The sequence below is a fragment of the Cervus elaphus genome, chromosome 18 (assembly GCF_910594005.1).
Source record: "Cervus elaphus chromosome 18, mCerEla1.1, whole genome shotgun sequence".
NCBI classification, from domain to species: Eukaryota; Metazoa; Chordata; class Mammalia; order Artiodactyla; family Cervidae; genus Cervus; species Cervus elaphus.
In genome coordinates this window covers 41,633,583-41,656,596 of record NC_057832.1, presented here as the reverse complement: position 1 = coordinate 41,656,596, position 23,014 = coordinate 41,633,583, and the positions used below count along the sequence as shown (strand labels likewise).

General features: G+C 44.1%; 1 protein-coding gene across 1 annotated transcript in view; it reads left to right on the top strand.

The window, feature by feature from the left end:
- The window catches only part of LOC122674599 (ATP-dependent translocase ABCB1-like), a 115,982-nt gene that overhangs the window by 12,849 nt on the left and 80,119 nt on the right, over positions 1–23,014 (top strand). The window contains exon 4 of the mRNA XM_043873095.1: positions 21,192–21,363. Coding sequence (XP_043729030.1) covers positions 21,192–21,363 — 172 coding nt within the window. The remainder of the gene's footprint in view (positions 1–21,191; positions 21,364–23,014) is intronic.

The following is a 23,014-nucleotide window of genomic DNA, read 5'->3' as shown; positions in this document are numbered from 1 at the left end:
TTGTTATATCTTTTTGGATTGATCCTTTGATCATTATGTAGTGTCCTTCTTTGTCTCTTTTCACAGCCTTTGTTTTAAAGTCTATTTTATCTGATATGGGTATTGCTACTCCTGCTTTCTTTTGGTCTCTATTTGTATGGAATATCTTTTTCCAGCCCTTCACTTTCATTCTGTATGTGTCCCTTGTTTCGAGTTGGGTCTCTTGTAGACAACATATATAGGGGTCTTGTTTTTGTATCCATTCAGTCAGTCTTTGTCTTTTGGTTGGGGCGTTCAACCCATTTCCATGTAAGGTAATTATTGATAAGTATGATCCTGTTGCCATTTACTTTGTTGTTTGGGGTTTGAGTTTATACACCCTTTCTGTGTTTCCTGTCTAGAGAAGATCCTTTAGCATTTGTTGGAGAGCTGGTTTGGTGGTGCTGAATTCTCTCAGCTTTTGCTTGTCTATAAAGCTTTTTATTTCTCCTTCATATTTGAATGAGATCCTTGCTGGGTACAGTAATCTGGGCTGTAGGTTTTTTTTCTTTCATCACTTTAAGTATGTCCTGCCAAGAATTTCTATTGAAAGATCAGTTGTTATCCTTATAGGAATCCCCTTGTCTGTTATTTGTTGTTTTTCCCTGACTCCTTTTAATATTTGTTCTTTGTGTTTGATCTTTGTTAATTTGATTAATATGTGTCTTGGGTTGTGTCGCCTTGGGTTTATCCTGTTTGGGACTCCCTGGGTTTCTTGGACTTGGGTTATTATTTCCTTCCCCATTTTAGGGAAGTTTTCAAGTATTATCTCCTCAAGTATTTTCTCATGGTCTTTCTTTTTGTCTTCTTCTGGGACTTCTATGATTCAAATGTTGGAACGTTTAACATTGTCCCAGAGGTCTCTGAGGTTGTCCTCATTTCTTTTAATTCTTTTTTCTTTTTTCCTTTCTGTTATTTATGTCTACCATTCTGTCTTCTACCTCACTTATCCTGTCTTCTATCTCCGTTATTCTATTGTTGGTTCCCTCCAGAGTGTTTTTGATCTCATTTATTGCATTATTCATGATATATTGACTCTTCTTTATTTTTTCTAGGTCTTTGTTAAACCTTTCTTGCATCTTCTCTTGTCTCCAGGCTATTTATCTGTAACTCCAATTTGTTTTCAAGATTTTGGATCATTTTCACTATCATTTCACTATCGGAATTCTTTATCAGGTAGATTCCCTATCTCTTCCTCTTTTGTTTGGTTTGATGGGCATTTATTCTGTTCCTTTACCTGCTGGGTATTTCTCTGCCTTTTCATCTTGTTTATTTTGCTGTGTTTGGGGTGGCCTTTCCGTATTCTGGCAGTTTGTGATTCCTCCTTATTGTGGAGGTTCCTTGCTGTAGGTGGGGTTGGACGGGTGGCTTGTCAGGGTTTCTTGGTTAGAGAAGCTTGTGTCAGTGTTCTGGTGGGTGGAGCTGGATTTCTTTTCTCTGGAGTGCAATGGAGTGTCTGGTAATGAGTTTTGAGATGTCAGTGGGTTTGGTGTGACTTTGGTCAGCCTGTATATTGAGGCTCAGGGTTATGTTCCTGTGTTGCTGGAGAATTTGTGTGGTCTGTCTTGCTCTGGAACTTGTTGGCCCTTGGGTGGTGCTTGGTTTCAGTGTAGGTATGGAGGTGTTTGATGAGCTCCTATCAATTAATGTTCCCTGGAGTCAGGAGTTCTCTGGTATTCTCAGGATTTGGACTTAAGCCTCCTGACTCTGGTTTTCAGTCTTATTCTTACAGTAGCTTCAAGACTTCTCCATCTATACAGCACCGATGATAAAACATCTAGGTTAATGATGAAAAGTTTCTCCACAGTGAGGGACACCCGGAGAGGTACACAAAGTTACATGGAGAAGAGAAAAGGGAGGAGGGGGATAGAGGTGACCAGGAGGAGAAGAGGGGGAATCAAAGAGGGAGAGAGCAAGCTAGCCAGTAATCACTTCCCTATGTGCTCTCCACAGTCTGGATCCCTCAGAGATGTTCACAGAGTTAAACAGAGAGGAGAAGAGGGAGGAAGGGGACAGAGGTGGCCAGGAGAATAAAAGGGGGAATCAAAAGGAGAGAGATCTAGCCAGTAATCAGTTCCCTAAGTATTCTCCACAGCCCAGAACACACAAAGAGATTCACAGAGTTGGGTAGAGAAGAGAAGGGGGAGGGAGGAGATAGAGGCGACCTGGTGGAGAAAAAGGAGAGTCCAGAGGGGGAGAGAGCAATCAAGCCAGTAATCTCACTCCCAAGTAAAAATGGGTACTGAAGATTGGGTTCTTAAAGGTACAAAATTGATAACAAATACCAAGAAGCAAAGATTAAAAATCTAGAGTAGATGTTAGATTCTCAAAAATACAATATTAAAGAAAAAAACAGTCACAAAAATTATAAAATATATATATATGGAGTTTGCTTTAAAAATAGGGTCTTTTTTTTTTCAAATAGTAGGTTATAAAAATGAAAATTAAAGGAGTAATAGAGGACTTAAAAATTGTTTAATTAAAAAAATGATAATGGTAAAAATATATCTAGGACTTTCTCTGGAGCTGTTGTGGACAGTGTGGGGTCAGTCCGTTTTCAGATAGTTCCTTGATTCAGCTCATACTTCTCAATATCTATAGGCCCCTTCCTATGTAGTCGGTGGTAACTGCAGGGTTTTAATCTATTGCACCTGTCACTTCCAAAGCGGTTCCCTCTGTTTAATTTAGCTTCTTCTGTTTGCTGGTCTCTTCAGGGTCTAATTTCCGCCCTGACACAAGGGGGCGGTCGTGGTCACTTTTTTAGGCTCGCTTGTTCAGTCGCGCTGTGGGGAGGGAGGACCACTGCGAACAAACATCACTGGCGTGTGTGGGGAGCGCTCGCAGTGTCTCCGCCACACTGGGTTTCCCCCGCTCACGTGTGTGTGCTTTCCCCGTCTACACTGCTCAGGCTCCAGGTTGCTCTGCCAGGAACTGTCTGAGGCGGGCCCTGGGTTGCACGCACTCCCCAGGTCTAAGCCGCTCAGGTTCGGGTTCTTGGGTACTCCACAGAGGCGCAGACTCGGTTGGGCCTGCGTTTTGTGCCCTTCCCAGGTCCGAGCAGCTCAGGGGACCAGGTGCTTTGCGAGCGCGGTTGCCCCCAGTTGAAGGCTGTGACTTATCACCTCCCCCGTCCCTGCTGCTCGGTTTTCTGGGTGTACAACGGCAAGCCTTCTCAGGTGCGCCGTGTGTCTCTTCTGGGGAGCTGATCTCTGGCAGAGACCCTCCCGGCGGATGTTGACCGTCCAGAATCCCAAGAAGTCTTGGTTAGCAACGAAGCCTGCTTGCAGTTTGGTAGAGGATGCCTCTCTGGGGCCGAGATTGCCCCCTTCCCGCTCCAGCCTGCCTGTCTCCGGCGAGGGATGGGTCGGTCCGCAGCCGGCTAGCTCTGCTCCGGTCCTTTGTTCTGTGAGCAGGCCTGGCGGTGTCTTAGGTTAGGGCCTTTTGCAGGATAGCTATCCCACGGTCTGGGTTGCAATCTCAAGCTAGTTCCCTCAGATTGCTCTTGGGGCATTCAGGCCCGGTCCTTACCCTAAGCAATGCAGCCCGCCCTCCCTGTCCAGTCCTGGCTTGCTAGTGGCGGATGCGAGCGTCTGCGCTGCTTTTCTGCTGGGAGTTGCTGTCAGGCACGTAATCTGTGGGTTTTCATTATTTATTTATTTTTCCTCTGGGTTATGTTGCCCTCTGAGGTTCCAAGGCTTGCCACAGACTCGCTGGTGAGAGTGTTTCCTGGTGTTTGGAAACTTCTCTCTTTTTTAAGACTCCCTTCCCGGGACGGATCTTTGTCCCTACCTCTTTTGCCTCTCTTTTTATCTTTTATATTTTTTCCTACCTCCTTTCAAAGACAATGGGCTGCCTTTCTGGGTGCCTGATGTCCTCTGCCAGCATTCAGAAGTTGTTTTGTGGAATTTGCTCAGCGTTCAAATGCTCTTTAGGTGAATTTGTGGGGGAGAAAGTGGTCTCCCCGTCCTTTTCCTCCGCCATCTTAGGACCGCCCCTCTGTAATTTAATTTTTTATAAGTAAGTTAAGTTTAAAAAATTAGTCTTATGTTTTAGAAAATTTAACAGATCTAGTATATAGAGGTAAGACTATTAAACCAATTCGGGCCACCAAAGAATAAAAATCTGGAGTTTGAAGGCCAGGTAATAATTACAATACAAATATAGCTTTTTATAACATGGGTTGCAATAAATACTTTCTATGTGAATGCATTTAATCCTTACAACTCCCTTGGGGATAGATACTATTATTGTTCTAACTTTGTAGATGAAAGGGAGGTGAGACTTACCAACTTGCCCAGGAATACTCATCAGGGCCAAGGTTCAGACCTGAGAAATTCACACTATAAATCATAGTGTGCAGGTTGGCATAGGAAGGAAGGAATATATTCTTAGCTTTTTGATGGAAAGCTATACTAAATATTTATGTGGCATTTCCCCATGCCTTTCTCTTAAAGGAGATGACACAGAAAACTGAACTTGTTTATAAAACCTATATAGACAGGGACATATTAAGAATGTTTGACAGTAAAATGCTGATGCTATTAGCATTGCTGATTAATAGAAATTTCCAGCTAAGGTTAAAAACTCATGTGTGTTGGGAGTTTCCAAGAACCCCAGGTTTGATGATTTACTTGGGGTACTCATAGGACTCAGCTTATTGCCATGCTCATGGCTAAGATTTATTACAGCAAGAGGACAGAAAGCAAAATCAGCAGTGGGAGAAGGGAGGAGGGAAAGGTACAAGAGAAGCGCCCAGTGTCCTGTGTAGTGGAGTCGACTTGATTCCTCCAGCAATGAGTTGTGCCGACTCATTGTGTGAAATGCTGTCAGGGAAGCTCAGTAGAGACTCAGTGCCCGAGGGTTTCTGACTGGGAGCTGATGATGTAGGCACAGCCTGTACCAAAATTCCAGACTCACAGAAGGAAGGCAGACCGTCAGCATAAAGCACGTTGTTTGTACAAATTGTTCGGCCACTGCTATCAGTTAGGGTGATGGTTACTCTTCCCAAAATCCAAATTCTAGATGCCAGCCAAGGGCTAACCTTGAATGCAGTCTCAGACTTGCAGTGTTAACTGTTTTCTGTACACCAGCCTTGTTAACTTTTTTCTAGTAGAAGACTTTTTTTAGCAGTCTTGAGAAAATGATGACAAAGAGGTAAGGAATAGATTCACATTTTTCTGCTGCCTTTATTTTCTGTCAGGCTTTGGTGCAACATTTTGTTATTGTTTAGTCACTCAGTCATGCCAGACTCTTTTGCGACCCCATCGACTATAGCCCACCAGGTTCCTCTGTCCATGGGATTTTCCAGGCAAGAATACTGGAGTGGGTTGCCTTGCTTACATTAGAGCCAGAGCCTTTAACAGCTTTAATCATTTATGATAATATGTGATTGGTTAAATTTTTATTTGCTTGGAATTGAAAGGTTCTTTGATGCAGTTACCTTGTGGCCACCTGGTCATTCTTCATTGGAGACTTTACCATCTGGCTCAGTGTCTCCCTCTCTGCCCCTGGTGTTCCTGCTATCTTGGGTGACTTTTATGGTGTTATAAGGATAACCACTCTTTCCCTCTCCTTTATTCCAGCCACCCACGCACACACTTAGATCCTAGATTTTGTTATTTGAAACTGTTCTACATCCAAAGTGCTGTTATGAAGCAGTTAGATAGAACTAGCCAGCTATCTCCTCTGTCTTCAACCTGCTCACTGTTTCCCTTGGATCCTGAGCCCACTGACCTGTCAATTTACCATCAGCCCCTTCTTGTTTCCCTTCTCTTATCACCTTAGAGCAATGATCATCACTTTGGTTTTGCTCCTGCCTGAGCTGCAGACTTCCTTTCACCTGTCACTTGTCAAGCCCAGCCCAGGCAGATCGACCATCTGCTTTCTTGGTGCCTGAACCCCTACATCTGATGGGTGCTGGAGAAAAACCTCATGGCAGCATGTATCCCACACAGAAATACTACTCTTCCTCTTCTCACTGCATATGTTAAGCCCTTTACAAATTTCCCATGTCTCCCCAAGCCCCAGCTCTTCGTGGATGACCCCCCCTTTTTTTTTAATTTCACAAACCAAATGGAAGCCACCTGACAGAAGTTCCTCAGCTCTTCTCCCCCGTCTACAAACACACGGGTACCCAGGTCAATTGCTTCCTCCTTCCCTCCTGTTATAACAGAGGAAGCATTTGGTTTTTTAATCACCCTCTTGTACACTGTGCTTTGGCTCCTGTGTCCTCTACTTTCTCAAGGACCTTATGTTATTATTATTATCCTTTCTCTTCTGTATCCTCCATCTCTCCCTCTCAACTGGGTCTCTCTGATTGATATTTACATGTCACTTACCTTTAATTTTACCAATGCCCTCCTTCATTTCACTAAGCCTCCTCTAGCTTGCTTCACAAAATAGGAGGTGACTTTGCTTTCTGTCTATTTCATCTCCAAATCACTTCTTACATTCTAATTTAGCTCTGCCTCCACCACTCACTGAATTCAGTGGACAGTCTCTGCTGACGTTTAAGGAGCACTTGACGCTGTTCGCCATATCCATTCCTCCTGTTTGCTTCTGCGATGTCGGAGTCTGCTCGTTTTCCTCCAGGTCTTTGGTTCTTTTCTTGCGTCACCTTTGCCTGTGAACTTAGAGCTCCTCCACCCTCAGTCCTTGGAGTCAGTGGTGGTGTTGGCATTTCTCTAGTTTCACATGGCCATTTCTAAATCATTTTCATGCAGAGCTCCTTTCATATTTGTTTCATTCTGCACAGTTATAATACCTTCTATCCATTGGCAGCGATATACCTTCTACTGATTTCTAGTCACTTCTGCTTCTCCATTGAGAACCTTGGCATTTGATTGCTTCTCCCTTGTCCACCTATGCTCTCCTCATTCTTTTATTTTGGTCACCTTATTAACGTCTCCTAGGTGCCGCATTCTTTGACCTCTTCAGTTCCAACAGCCTTCATCCCTACCTTCCTTTAGTAAATTACACTGTGAACAAAGACCTTTGGTTTATCATCTGGGTGGACTCCCATCTCTGCTGCTGTAAACTCAGATGAACCTCTTCCCCCGCTCCCCCCACTACTTCTGATCCTTCTTGCTTGGCCATTCTTCCTTAGTATCCTTTTTTTTTCTTTTTACTTTGAGTATTTATTTTCTATTATTGGAACAAAGTACCACTAGCTTAGTGGCTTAAAACAACACAAATGTATTGTCATATAGTTCTGGGGCTCAAAGTCTCACTGGGCTAAAGTCAAGGTGCCATCAGGGCTGGATTCTCCTTGTGGCTCCAAGAGGGAATGTTTCCCTCCTTTTTCAGCTTCTACAGGCTTCCTGCCTTCTTGGACTCCGGGCCCCTTCCTTACTTCACTCATCATTTCTCCTACTACTGACCCTGATCCCCCTGGCTCCTCTTGTAAGGATCCTTATGATGACATTGAGCCCACTTGGATAATCCAGGATAATTTCCCCATCTCAGTATCTTTAATGTCTGCAAAGTCCTTTTTATCACATAAGGAAGCATATTCACAGGTTCCTGCGATTAGGATGTGGTCAAGCTCGGGAGGTGGGGCATTGTTCTGCCTCCCACTGCTGCTCTGGACTTGGTTCTGTCAACCACTCTCTACCTCCTAGTCACCCTCCTCCACATTAGCTCTTCTACAAATTATCCTACCCATAGTAGTCACATCAAGTCACCTCAGTTCCTGCCTGAAAACCCTCTATGGAAGGCCTTTGTTTTACACTCAGATGGGAGGTTTAGCATAAAAACAAACTCCCTCCTCTGGCCATCAAAGGCCATCTATAATCTGACCTCCATCTCATCTCTAATTTCACGTCAGACAGGTCGTCTTCACTTTCTTCTGGCCACAATAGTCATCATGTCTGGTCCTTGAAACACACAGGGCTGTATTCAACCCAGGATCTTTTTTTATTTTTGTAAATGCAGATATAAAATTTATTATTAGAGACATAACATAACAACAGGTGGGAGAGCATACAGAGAAATGTTTTGTTAAGATAGAAGCAAGGCAGAGAAAGGGTGTGGGCATTCCCCCGAAGTGAGGGGAAGTGCAGTAAAGAGGCGGTCAAGTCATTTACAGCAGTCATTTAGGGCAGTTCTTCTGGGTCTTTGTCTTCCTTCAGCCCAATTATCTGGTTTCTTTTCCCACACCTGACCTACCCTGTGACCTTCCCCTGGGTGCACACTCACCCCTCATCCAAGATGGATCTCGAAATGAAGGCTTCTGAGAGGAGCAAGACTCATTATGGCCTGGCATTATGTCTTAAGTTCGACCCAAAAGAAGCCTTTCTGTGCATATGCAGTGTCTCCCTTGTCTCAAAAGTCTGGGGGGCAGAGATACCTTAACCCTTTACTCACACAGGCTCTCACCCTCTCTTTGTCCTTGCCATGACTATTACCTTAAGGTGTTTGCAAGAGACAAACAGTGGCTATTTACTCTCTGTTGTTACTTTCATTTCAGAGGGCAAATAGGAGGCTGACTGTAAATACCTAGACTGAAGCCACCTATCTCTTCTCAGAAATGCGAACAGTTGTAAGCATCCAGCCTGAAGCCCACTTCTTCATGTCCCATGAAATGCAAACAGGAGGCCAGTTATAAATGTCTAATCTGGAGCCCATCTATCCTCTACATCAATAATACACTAAAATCAACACACGAAGAGACTTGGGTCTGATGGAGGTCGGATTCATGGCTATCTTGGTCCTAATGAGGTAGAAAAATATTACGTAGTCAGTGTAGGGTCAAAAGGAAGAAAAAACCTCAGTTTTTTCTTCTAAAAATCTAATTCCAATCTCCACTTATTTTTCACATAAGCATTTCACTCCAGTAATCTATAACCATACTGGCTGTTCCAGTTTCTTAACATTCAAAGAGAATGCCTCCATGTCACATTGACCTGAAGGCCACGAAACACCCAAACCCATGACAGGACAATCAGAAACTGATCAAGGTGAAAAACACCAGGTGGTCCATTAACTTTAGAACATACTCTGGTCCTTAGACAATGGTCTGAAGTCATGAGAAAAGGTCAGGTCACCCCAAGATCTTTGTGTTTGTTATTTCTGCCTGGAATCCTCTGTTCCCAGATTGTCACATGACTTTTTCCTTCTTATCACTGATGACTCAGCTCAGATGTTGCCTTTTCATAGCGACTTTCCCTGCCCCGCCAGTCTGAGCCAGCTACTTGTCACCCTGACACCTCACTCCGTGTGATATTTCTCCTGAATAATTAATCACTGTCTGGTTTCTTGTTTATGTTTGTCTTCTCCTCGAATCTAAGCTCCTTGAGGGTAGAGGGATTTGGTGTGTTTTCTTCATTGCTGTGCTCCAGGATCCTAGAACAGTGCCTGGAACTTGAATAGGGACTTATATACTGAATGAATGTTGAATATTGTGAATGAATGTTGAATATGTCTATTTTCTCTTTAACTATTTGCATATTAGTAAAATATAAGCTTTATGAGGAGAGATAGCTTGTCTTGGTCACTGTTGTTGCTAGTACCTAGAACCATGCTTGATCCTTAAGAGAAGAAAGTCCTTAAAGTGAAGTTGCTCAGTCGTGTCCAACTCTTTGCGACCCCATGGACTGTAGCCCGCCAGGCTCCTCTGTCCATGGGATTCTCCAGGCAAGAGTACTGGAGTGGGTTGCCATTTCCTTCTTTCTCCAGGGGATCTTCCCAACCCAGGGATCAAACCCGGGTCTCCTACATTGCAGGCAGACACTTTATCCTCTGAGCCACCAGGGAAGCGCTTGATCCTTACTAGGTGCTTAATACATATTTTTCAAATGTTGAATGAATGCATGCATGAATGAATGAATTCATTGACTTTGGCCTCCAGCCAGGTACCATGGTAAGATCATGTTCGCCATCATGCCTGCTGGATATTACCTAAGCCTCTCCCCTGCCAGCACCTTCTACTTCTTTGCCCTGGGAAGTCCACCCCTTGACTTTCAGTGCTGATCACCCTGTCTCCCGTGTGGTTCTGGTTCATCCCCTCTCTCTTCCCTATAAGTGTCTGACCAAACAGTTTTCATTTCCTTGTTTAAAGGGCTTTAATTGTAAATAAACTTCTGCCTTACATTTCCCTGAAGAAGGAAATGGCAATCTTCTCCAGTGTTCTTGCCTGGAGAATCCCATGGACGGAGGAGCCTGGTAGGCTGCAGTCCATGGGGTTGCAAAGAGTGGGAGATGACTGAGCGACTTCACTTTCACTTTCCTACATTTCACCCTATGTGTTACTTTTTTATTTTTTGTCTACTTGATCCCTTACTGTAAATTCCTAAAGAATCTTATTTTATATTTCTAAAACCGATGAGAGTACCTGCTTATATTGTATATTAGTATTATATCATATGCCTAATAAATGTTTCTAGTATGAAGTACTGGTTTTAGTCTCATAACAGCTATGTGAAACTTTCTGTATATGAGTATTTTCCTCATTTCATAAATGTAGAAACTGAAGGTCAAGGTTATTAAGAGATTTTTTCCCTTCAAAGTCTCCTTTTGAGTAAATGACAGAGGTGGGATGTTGCCCTGAGGCTTTTGTCCTATTCAGCAGTGTTACTGCTGCCCTCAAATTGAAAGGTTGTTGCTGAGCCGGGAAAGATGCCGGAATTCTTGGCCTCCAGAGGAGAGGAATTCAATCTGGGGCCAGTGACAAGGCTTAATCACTCAGAGCTTTTGTGTAATAAAGTTTTATTAAAGAATAAATGAGATAGAAAGCTTCTAACATAGACATCAGAAGGGGGCAGAAAGAGTGCCCCGCTGCTAGTCTTTAGCCGGATGTTAGATTGCTACGAGCAGTCTGCTGATTAGAGAAAGGAAATGTCTCAAAACTCAGAGGCTGGCACCAGGCCCCTCACCCACAACATGCATTTTGAGATAACACTGGCACGAGGTGAGTTTTCCCGGCCATAAAATGATGGACATGAATCTTGAAGAAAGGCAGGTTTCCAAGCAAATACAGTCTCATTAACACAGCTTAAGAGAACATTTGCGTGAGTCTGTCAAGTCTGTTCTGAGTCTTAGGCAGAAAAGACTGGAAGACAGAGTCTAGGGTAAATGCATAGTCCTTTAACATAGCTTAAGACAAACATTTCCGTAAGAAAAACCCATTGGTTAGCTCAAAGTTTGAGAAAAGTTAAGCTCAGGTGGAGCCAGGTATTGTCATGGCAATACAGAATTTTAAGAGAAACCTCTTTTTAAATTTGTATAGAGAAGGGGAGAAAACCTAACACTTGTTTGTTTCCTCCTGCTGCTTAAGAGAGAGAGAAAAAAATGTCTGACACTTGCAGCCTGTTTCCTCCATTTGGAGACCCCTGGCCTTCCTGCCTGTTACCCTCTCAAAATCTTCTTCATGCCCTCCAGAAATCAGTCTTGCCTCACGTCACAAATAAATATGAGGTTTTGTACTTTTTCAACTTGGTCCTCATTCTCAGACACTTGTTTGTATTTGTGCTCACTTTTAGCTCATTCCTTCTAGCCTGAGACGAAGAGACATACCTTTCCCTATTGGAGAACCTTTTCTCCTTTTAACAAGTTTAATTTTGACTTTTCAACCACGTAGAAAGGTGGAATAGAAAATGCATACTCATACTGTTGGAGCCACGCGTTCCGGGAAGCAAACTCACTCAGAAGGACAATGCAGATAGTGGAGTGCAGTTTATTACACCGGCGGGCCCAACGCAGAGTCTCCTCTTAACCAAGGACCCCAGCCAGCATTTGTGAAAATCTTTTATTCCCCATGTGTACATGTCCGAACCCACCACCCCAAATTCCTTGAGACTTACATAAACAAAGGAAGGGTAAATACAGTCCCAATAACCCCATCATTCATGTGCCATGTGCTCAGACAGTTAAACAATAAAACAATAATCAATAAGCCCAAGGTTACACTCCAATAGGTACAGAAAAATTTATGGCCTGTCTGGAGGAAGGGGTGATTAGTGTATGTGTTCTCTTAGGCGAGGAGTAACCTGGATACGATCTTCAAGGGTCCCCTGTCCGGAGGGGGTCTTATCCTTCTGTTGTCGTTTCCATAGGCACTAAAGACAGAGTTCAGAGTCCATTGGAGAGGTGGCCGAGCATGATCAGCATGAACAGGCCTAAGATGGAGCCCAGGCCCTATGAATTCCTTCTTCATTCCCCGCTCTTGATACTCCTAGTTTCTGTAACAAGCATCATTTATTGTGATATATTGTACCCTAGCCCTCCGGCCACCCACATGAGAGAATGCTATCAACCTCTGGGTTACAAAATTCACAAGACATTGTAAGAAGCAGGGCCCACAAAGCAGTATGATTAGAATGATTATGACAACAGTAACAATAGTTTTCCACCAGTCTCCCTTTACCCAGGACAGGACCAAAGTCCAAAAGGGAATATTTTCATCAGACATGGCTTTCACTTGATTTTGCATATCCTCCAAGGCAGTAGATACATTTCCAGACAGGTCAGGGATGTATAGACAACATTCGACTTTAATTATGGCACAAGTCCGTCCCCCCCCCCCTCCGGGCTGCTGTGAGTATGTCTAATGCCATCCTATTTTGAATTACTGCCTTCCTCATCTGAATTTGTTCTTCGTTCAAGGCTTGAATGGCTTTTGTACTGTCTAAGAGGGCCTGTTTAGTGAAATTAGTTAAGGCGTCTACCCTAACCATGATATCCGTTGTCCCTATAGAGGGTACAAACAAGGCAGCAAGCTAGTCATACCATTGAAACATGGATCATGTCCATCTTGCATGCAGATAGGGCAGGTTTACTGGAGGTTGGTGTAGGCTATGCTTTTGTTACACTGGCATTTATATCAAATGTAACCCCATGACCCAAGTCTACTGAATGTAGGTCTTACACCAAGAGAGCAAGGAGAGGTTATGATTGACAAGAGAGAGGAAAGTCTCTTTTTGTCGTCCCTGAAATGAGCAGAGTGGTTTAAAATCTCCTTGGCGGAGCGGTGACACCCACCAAGGCAGTCCATCCATCACAGACAGAGGCATAGTCCCACATACCCAGCAGTTGGAAGTGTTGTGGAAGTCCGCATAGGAATGTGCCCATGAGATGAAAACATTGTCCCAAGTTGAAACGGAAGTTAAATGCAAAATCATGTTTATGAGGCCAAGCAGCAGGTGTTGATTGTGTGGCTTTATCCTGAAGGGGCTCATCCGGGATCTTCTTTTCCTTTTTCTTAAGAATGGTCTTAGTCTCTTGAGGGTCAGAGGAGCCCCTCTGTGCAGTCCACTCAGCATTTTCTGGGTCTGCGTCGTATGTTCTCTTCACCCTCATATGATGGATCCAAGAGACAATACCTGAAACTTTAACTGCAGTAGGGGTAGTTAGAATAATATAAGGGCCCTTTCACCAAGGGGCTAGCAAATCATGTTTCTAATCTTTGACCCATACTTGGTCACCAGGCATAAACTCATGAATCTGTTCCCGAAGGGGGAATGGCACCCTTTCTTGTACAAACTTAGTTACCCAATTTATTACCTTACCCAGTTCCATCTGCTGTGAAATCCTATCCCCCCTTACCTGAGGCAAATTTGTTGACACCTGTTTTATTATGGGAGAGGGCCTCCCATACATAATTTCGTATGGAGAGTAGCCTTGGGACTGTGGGGTCATCCTGAGTCTGAGCAGAGCCGTCAGAAGCAAGTCCACCCAAGAGCAGTCAGTCTCTCTGATCCACTTAGAGAATCTCTTTAAGTGTCCAGTTGGTTCATTCTACCATCTCAGAACTCTGGGCCTATATGCAGTGTGCAGTTTCCATTTGATGTTTAACGTGTTGCTTACTTGTACTAAATCAGCTACAAAAGCCAGGCCATTGTCTGAATCAATGCTGGTAGGAAGTCCAAATCTGGGAACTATTTCCCTAAGCAGGCACGGGGCTACTTCTGATACTCTTTCAGTCCAGGTAGGAAAAGCTTCTACTCATCCAGAGAAAGTACATACCATGACCAGCAGGTAACAGTAGTGTCGGTGAGGTTTCATTTCAGTGAAGTCCACTCCCAGGTGTTCAAGGGGCAGTGTGCCTTTCAGCTGAATACCCGGAGGTTTTTGTCTCAATACCCGAGAGGCAGCATTATCCTGTGAGCAGGCAGCATGGCCTAGGTGGGTCGCTTGGTGTGTCTGGCTTACCAGACTGTGTGTCAGCTCCTCCAGTACCAATGATTTGCCACTTGGCAATTCCCACCATCTCTTTTTAGTCTTGATGGCCCCTTCTGCTTTGGCTAACCTGACAGCCGTTGTCCTTGTTTTATCAGGCTAGTGCCATCAGTATATAGGACCTAATTAGGGTCTGGAACCTTGAGCCCTTCTTTAAAACAAACCCCAGATACCTTACCTCCTCCTTGCAGATCTGTGCCTTCTTCTTCCACACCCGCTCACCTGCTTCCATCAGCAACTGGAGCAGTGCTTTTTGTCCCTTTCCAGCATTTTTCTCGGCAGCCAGCAGCAGGTCATCCCCATATCGGAGCCGACACCCATACTCTTCCGGATGGAATGATTCCAGGTCAGAAGCCAAGGCTTCCCCATAATGGCTGGGGAGTTCTTAAACCCTTGTGGGGGAGGCCAGGTGAGCTGTTGTTTGGTGCCCCAACTGGATCTTCCCATTCAAAGGCAAAGATGGGCTGTGATGCTGGGGCGAGGCATATGCAGAAGAAGGCATCCTTGAGATCTAGGCGAGTATAAACTTTAGTCCTTGGTGGGAGGAGGCTAAGTAAGGTATAGGGGTTTGGAACAGTGGGGTGTAAAGTCACAGTAGCCTGGTTGACCAGTCTGAGATCTTGTACAGGCCTATAGTCCTATCCTCCTTCCTTTTTGACTGGCAGGATCGGCATATTCCAAGCCGATTGGCACTCTGCTAGAATGCCCGCTTGTTTCAATCTATTGATGTGGGGCAGTATGCCGGCCCAGGCCTCTATCGGTAGCGAGTACTGGCGCTTTCTAACCGGGATGGTGCCTGGTTTGAGTTCTGTTATCACTGGGGTGTGATGTTTAGCCAGCCTGGGGGGCGGGGCGGGGGGTTGTCTTCCCCCCAGACCTCAGGGAATAATTGAGTTAGCTCTCTCCCATGCTCTTCCGTCCCACCCGGTTCTTCCTTCAGAGGCTCATGCAACCTCCACTCATCTTAGGGGGGTATTGAGAGAGAGGGCAAATAAGTCAGTGTCCATCCAGAAGGTGGGCCTCTCCTCAGGGGAGAAAGTCACTTGTGCTCCTAGTTTGGAAAGCAAGTCTCTTCCCAACAGGGGTACTGGGCACTCAGGAATGTAGAGGAATTCGTGAATCACTTCGTGCCCTCCCATCTGACATTTTCTGGGCTGGCAAAATGATTTAATCATCCCTTCTCCCGATACCCCAGTTACAGCGGTAGTCTTTCTGGACAGAGGTGCCACAGGTTTTGTTACTACCGACAGTTCTGCTCCTGTATCCACCATGAAGTCAGTGTTTTGGTCCCCCACTTTTAAGGTTACCACGGGCTCTCGGGGACCTGATATCTCTGAGCCCCGGCAGCCCTAGTTAATTTCCAGGTCAGCAAGCCCCACAACTGTGGGAGTTTCCTCTTCCTTCCTTGCCTTAGGGCATGCATTCTTCCAGTGGCCAAAAGCTCCTCACGGGGCACACTGGTTTGGCTGCAACAGGGCCCGGGGCCTCCGTTGGGACCGGTTGAAGGACTGTCCTGTCCCTGGGGCAGATGAGGTTTTCTGGAGGGCCCGAGATAGACTTTCTCAGAGCAGCAGCTAACACTGTACATCTCTTGTCTGTTCTCTTTCGTTCCCTCCGGCTCTCTGGCAGAGCGCGGTCTCTGCTTAACTCCAGCGTCTCCCTCCCCCTCTTGTCAGTACTCACCGGGAGAGGTGTTATAGCTTGGGCGGTTCGGCTGGAGCTGGATCCTGTAAGTGATGGCCAGAGGCTTCTGTCACCGGGATCGGAGCCTGCCAAAACGGCGGCTCTACAAACTCTGGGAGAGCTGGCGGAAGAGCAGCGGCCGCTGCAGAAACTTCACCTGGCCCTGGGTTGGGCATTAAGGCGGCCTCCGGTCCTGGTGGAGCTCTGGGAAGCAGGCGTGTCATTATCCAGTGTGGGGGAGGGGTCAGGTCATCCCCATCCAAATCCTGTAGAATTTCCTTTTTTATCATCAGTCAATTTTTGTGCCATTAATATCTTTCCCTTTCCCTTCTGGATACAGAACCTTGTTCAAGTAGGAGGGTCTTGAGCTAACCCTACCCATGAGTCAATAGATGGGTATTGATCCGGGTGTTCTGGCTCTCCTGTGACTACTGTATAGACTGCTTCCGCTATTTTTAAGTACATGGTGTTCTCTGGTGGCCATCCTACCATTCGACCTCACAGAGTATGTGGAGGCGGTTAGGCTTCATCTTCTCCCCGTAGTATCCTCCTAATCACTTCTTTAAATTTTTAATCATGCACTCCAATACGTTGCCTTAGATTCACTTCCCCCCATCTTGCTTACCTTCTTGGACCTTCTTCTACTTTTCCTTTTCGTTCTGTCTACGAAGTTCTTGGTACCCTATGTACTTCTGATATTTCCACTCAATGACACTTAAATTGCCATTCCACTCCTTCCTAATTGGGGTGAGAAGAGCCTTACCTGCCAGATCCCAGAGGGAGAAGAGGGATCGGCGTGTCTTCGCCTGCCTGTCAGCACAGCCGAACCAGACCACCACGTGGTCCAAGACTGTTTCTCCCTTAAAGTTCGTTCTGCCTTGGTGGGATTGATCAGGTGCGGATGAAAACACAGATGGGTTAAATAGCCCATGTCCCAGGCCATCTCTGGAAAAGCCAATTCATACTCACCTCTGTATCCCCCTCCTTCTAACCTAATAATTCCGAGGGGGTCAAGAATTTCACAGCAGACGGGACACCTCCTGGGGGAGGGCAGAATGTGAGCATACAAGGACCAGTTTCCTATCCTAAAAATCCCCTGGCGATCGCTGGTAATAATTTTCCCTGAGACAGCGTGGACACACCTCCTAAATGACCTTCACAAATTTCCTTCCTAAGCCCTAGCATGCTCGACCTGTGTACCAAGCAATCGCCGCCTGCCTATTCCAGGCTCCTGTGGGTCCATGTCCCTTCTAGTCCCTCCCAGGGGGTGATCAGGCCCCCTCTTCCACCCTGCCGGGTGGGTTCCTCCTCACCTGAGCGCTCAGTTCCCCTGCTGCCGTCCACTACCTGCTAACATGAAAGGTCCAGGCATTGAGAAGTAGAATCCTTCCAGAAGGGTGAGGCGCCTTCCCCCCCTCTAGAAGATTCAAGCTGCAAGGCCTCGGAGTAGTCCCAAATGGGACTTGTCTCCTCAAAGTGAGGAGTTTCCTGGCCAGTGCACTAAATGTTGTAGCCACACGGTCCGAGAAACAAACTCACTCAGAAGGACAATGCAGATAGTGGAGTGCAGTTTATTACACCGGCGGGCCCAACGCAGAGTCTCCTCTTAGCCAAGGACCCCGACCAGCATTTGTGAAAATCTCTTATACCCCATGTGCACGTGTCCGAACCCACCACCCCAAATTCCTTGAGACTTACATAAACAAAGGAAGGGTAAATACAGTCCCAATAACCCCATCATTCATGTGCCATGTGCTCAGACAGTTAAACAATTAGACAATAATAAGCACGAGGTTACACTCCGATAGGTACAGAAAATTTATGGCCTGTCTGTAGGAAGGGGTGACTAGTGTATGTGTTCTCTTAGGTGAGGAGTAACCTGGATATGATCTTCAAGGGTCCCCTGTCCGGAGGGGGTCTTATCCTTCTGTTGTCGTTTCCATAGGCACTAAAGACAGAGTTCAGAGTTCGTTGGAGAGGTGGCCGAGAATGATCAGCATGAACAGGCCTAAGATGGAGCCCAGGCCCTGTGAATTCCTTCTTCAATATAACCAATGTCTATAACTAGTAGTTGTTAACATTTTTTACATACATTTCACCTGGAATTATAGATTTCATGATATTTTCTAAATACCTCCGTTTCTGTCTCTTAAAATTTTTCCTACCAAAAATTTTGCTCTAAAACATAATACAGTGATTATATTTAACAAAATGAATGTTAATTCCTCAGTATTATCTAATAGTTCATATTTGAACTTTCACAATTAGCTCCCCTAAGTGTGTCTTACAGTTGATTTGTTCTGTTTTCTTCTCTTTTTAAATGACATTGACCTGTTGAAAATGTGGTACCAATTTTCCTATAGAATGTTTCACCTTCTGGACAATTTTTATCACTTTGTTCTGGTGTCATTTAACTTATTATTCCACATCTTGCATGTCTTATATGCTAAAAAAAGTAAAAGTCTTTCAGTTATCTCCGACTCTGTTGTAACCCATAGACTGCAGCCCACCAGGCTCTTCTATCCATGGGATTTCTCAGATAGGAATACTGGAGTGGGTTGCCATTTCCTTCTCCACAGGATCTTCCCTACCCAGGGATCGCAGTCAGGTATCGTGAAGCGTAACCAGATTCTTTACCATCTAAGCCACCAGAGAAGCCCTATATACTGAGAGTTAAGTCTAAAGATTTTAATACATTGCAATGCTGTGTACTTCATGTCTCATCACACCTGGAAATACCAAATGTCAGTGTATTTTACTTTTTTATGGTACCGAGTTTGATTGCTTGATTAAGGTGATGACAGATTGGATTCCTCCATTGTGGAAGGAGCTCTACCCCCTTGCAGATATGACAGGTCTTGGGGCATCAGGGAATATCTTGTCTCACCTAATAGTTATCATGCCTGCTGATGATCCTTCACTCCAGGTTCTCAAAATAGTTATTTCTCTTATTTTCTAGGACATTGTGGCATCTCAGTTTCCCTCCTGTGTTTTCACCAATGCTCTCTTTGACTCTTTTACCTACAAACATGTAGAAGATTTCTTTAAATAGTTATCCCTTGGCATTACAACCCTCTCTAGTAACCATCATCTCTGTCACTTTTATCTTAAGGTCATAAAACAATGGTCCACATGCTATCTGCATTACTTGGTCTCCAAATTATTCTTAGTCACACTCATTATTTCTTGCTAGACTACTGGACCACCAGGGAAGTCCTCCTCCTTGCTTTTCAACCCGTGGTAAACTTTCGAATCTGGGAGGAAGCATCACCTTCTTTACGAAGCTTTTCCACAAAGGATGGAATGACCCATTCGCTCGTTTGTGTCTTCTCCACTCTGTATACCCTGCTGTCAAGGCATGCAGAATATATACTGAATATCCTTTTTTTTTTTTTAATTTGAATTGTATTTTCGGTATTTATTACTGGATTTCTTCAGTCATTGAGTAGCATTTAGTAAATGTTTATATTCATGGCCCACTTACTTTTATTCCAGCCAGTGATTAGTGTTTGAGGTTGACAGTACTTTGGGAGTGGTGATGAGGGAAATCCTTGTATATCAATTACCTTTTCTTCCTCTATTGAGGAATTTGATACTTTTCCACTGTATGGTTTTTAATAGAAGGTAAATCCGCCTGCCAGTGCAGGAGATGCGGGTTCGACCCCTGGGTCAGGAAGATCCTCCCAAATGGGAGAAGTATTCATTGCTTCCCAGGTGGGCCTGTCACAGCCCCACGCCCACTCCCCTCACTGTGTTCTCTTCCCATCAGGTTTGCGTCTCAAGAGCTCACTCTTTCTTTCTTGTGATTTCCCTGCAATTAAAGAGTATATGCAGATCTGCTCTGGTCTTTGGGAAGCATGTTTATAACTCATTGCTTTCCCTTTCCTTCTCATGGAGGCCTAATTGGTTTCCCAGGAGGCTCAGGGGTAAAGGACCTGCCTGCTGCTGCAGGAGATGCAGGTTCGATTCCTCTGTTGGGAAGATCCCCTGTAGAAAGAAATGGCCACCCACTCCAGTATTCTTGCTTGAAGAATTCCATGGACAGAGGAGTCTGGTGGGCTACATTCTGTGGGGTTGCAGAGAGTCAAACATGACTGAGAATGTATACAGGCATGGAGGCCTAATTACATTAATACCACTTAACATTTATGCTAGTGCTGTCAGGCAGCAGATATTTGACCCAAGCCACTTTCTGAAAGCAGCAAAACATGTTTCCTCAATGGTGTCCTCAGAAGGACCTTTGGCAATCATGGTGTTTTAACCAAGAAAAATCTTGATCTGAAAAGTGGCTTTCACTCTTGGGAATCAGAGTCACAAATAATGTATTTCTTATATTGAGCTGTTATAGATCTCTGTAATGTTCCAGAATGTCCTGTGCATCTCATGAAGCCCTTGTATGTAAGAGAAGAAGAAAGATGAAATCAGGCATGTTCAAGGTGGTTTGGCTGTAAATTGGTCCAGCCAACATGGAAAACAGTATAGAGGTTCCTCAAAAAAATAAAAGTAGAACCACACTTCTACTCTTGGGTATAGAGCTGAAGAAAACGAAAACATTAATTTAAAAAGATCTCTGCACCTCAGTGTTCTTAGTAACATTATTTACAATTGCCAAGATGTGGAAGCAACTTAATTGTCCATCGACAGATGGATGAAGAAGATGTGGTATACACACACATATACATACAATGGAATACTATTCAGCCGTAGAAAGAATGAAGTTATGCCTTTTGCAACAACATGAGTGGACCTAGAGTGTATTATGCTTAGTGAAATAAACCAGAGAAAGACCAACACTGTATGTTATCATATGTGTAATCTGAAAAATAAATGAATGTAACAGAACAGAAACAGACTCACAGATACAGAGATCAAGAGTATTATCTGTGGGGAAAGGGAAGGTAGGAGGGGCAAGATAGGGGTAGGAATTAAGAGGTATAAACCAACTGTATAAAATAAATAAGCTACAAGACTGTATTGTACAGCATAAGGAATATAGCCATTATTTTATAATAACTTTAGAGTAAAATCCATTAAATTATTGAGTAACTGTTGTACACCTCAAGCTAATATATTATAAATCAACTATATGTTAATTTTTTATTAAGTGGGTGATCTAAGTCCAATATAAAGAAGAAAGTCAAAACTCAAAAAAAAAAAAAGAAGCAAATGCCTGTTTCTCTTAGGTTATTAGGCCAAGGTGGTTGCAATAGTACTCTGAGAGCCAACTATTTAGATTTTGGATACATTTGGAAAGTAGAGTTAACCATCCATGACATTGTGCTAATTGTTCATATTGTCTGTATTTTCTCCTTTTTTAGTTTCGCTATTCAAATTGGCTCGATAGGTTGTATATGGTGCTGGGGACTTTGGCTGCCATCATCCATGGAGCTGGACTCCCCCTCATGATGCTGGTGTTTGGAGACATGACGGATAGCTTTGCAGCTGCTGGAAATTTAGGAAACATAACTTTTTCAAACACGACTAATGCAAGTAAGTGTTGTTTGTGGTACTGATTTTTTTGAAAGTTTGATGAAAAGTCATTGACTCACGGTGAGGTTTGTGGAGTCCTCACTAAGTATGCATTAATATGTTTAGTGCTGCAGGAGATGGAGGGGTCTGAGCTATAGTTCATATCTGTAATGAATTTGAGAAGATGATATTCACAGTCATTAGAACATACAGTGGAAGTGCAGGTAGAGATAGATGGGAAAAGAGAGTTCTGTGAAGTCAGAAATATCCAGGCAGTTTCAGGAAAAGGTATTGGAACTTAATCTGGTATTTGAATAGTAAGTAGGAATCAGTTACGCAGTTCCCTGACATATTGATTATGGGTATAAGAGACAGGAATCCAAGATGATTCTAAAGTTTTAGTCTGAGAAACTGCATAAGCTGGATGCAGTTACTGTCAATTGAGGTGAGGAAGATAGAGGGAGATCAGTTTTGGCAGTAAATACCAGAAATTTAATTTTGGGCATTGTCACAGGTTGGGCTTTTTGGAAACATGAAAATGGAGAAATGGGACAAGAGAAGCTGTGTGCGTATTTAGGATGGGAGATTAACAGCTTGTTAGTATGCTAATAGAAATTATCCAAGATAGAAGAGAAAGTGATGCTTTGGGGGAGAGGAGAGAGATTGGTTTGAGTGCTGTCCTTAAGAAAGGAAGGAAACTTATGCTTAAGAGGAAATACTTGCTTGAAGTACAGGCATGAATAGTTCACCAATAATAACGGGTGAGAAGACAGAGTATTTGAAAGTCAGTGCCCAAAGGTTGGTGTACTTGGACATGAGGATTTGTAGAACCTGTCTTCTCAGTCAAATAGGAAGCAAGACATTTGGCTGATCAAGAAAGGAAACCTAAAATAAGTTCTGGGAATTCCCTGGCCATCTAGTGGTTAGGACTCCACACTCTCTCTGCTGAGGGCCCAGGTTGAATACTTGGTCAGGGAACTAAAAAAATCTCCTAAACTGCATGGCATGGCCAAAAAAACACTAAAACAGGTTTCTTAGCAGAGTGAGAAAGTGAGTGGACTAGGGTGTCACACTTTCACATCCTTGAACTTGATTGAGGAGAAACTGGTTCATAACTGTGAGCTCCCAAGTCACCTTTGGTCAAGTGTATGCTGATTTCAACTAAAATGCACAAAGACTTACAGCCTGATGTGCACCCAAGTCATGGAAACCTTGAAGAGGCCTGTTTGTGCACTCCAGGATTTAGTGACATAGATTTTTCAGGACCTTTAAGTCTCTGATTGCTGTGAATCCTTTCCCCCAGAAATAAGCGCGTAGATATACATGCTGTTTGGGGGTCTTTATGGACCCTCTGATACCTGTCTGTGGGTCCTAGGAACTTTTGTGTGTGTGTGTGATCCTGAAGAGCACATTCTTTACCCTGCGGCAGGACTACTTCACTTTATGTGAATGCCGATAACGAGTTGGGCTAGAGAATCTTACTGTGTGTCTGAGCTCTGTAAAATTCTCTTGTGTTTGTAAGCTCCTTCAAAGGGACCAGTCAGAAGATGTTGCATCGCATTTGGACTGGTACCTTTCTTTCATACCAGTCACCAAAAGGAAATGTTTAGGGCTTTCTGTGTTCATTGGTGCCCATGCATGCTGTGATTTAGCAGTGTTCTTTGGACTTGTG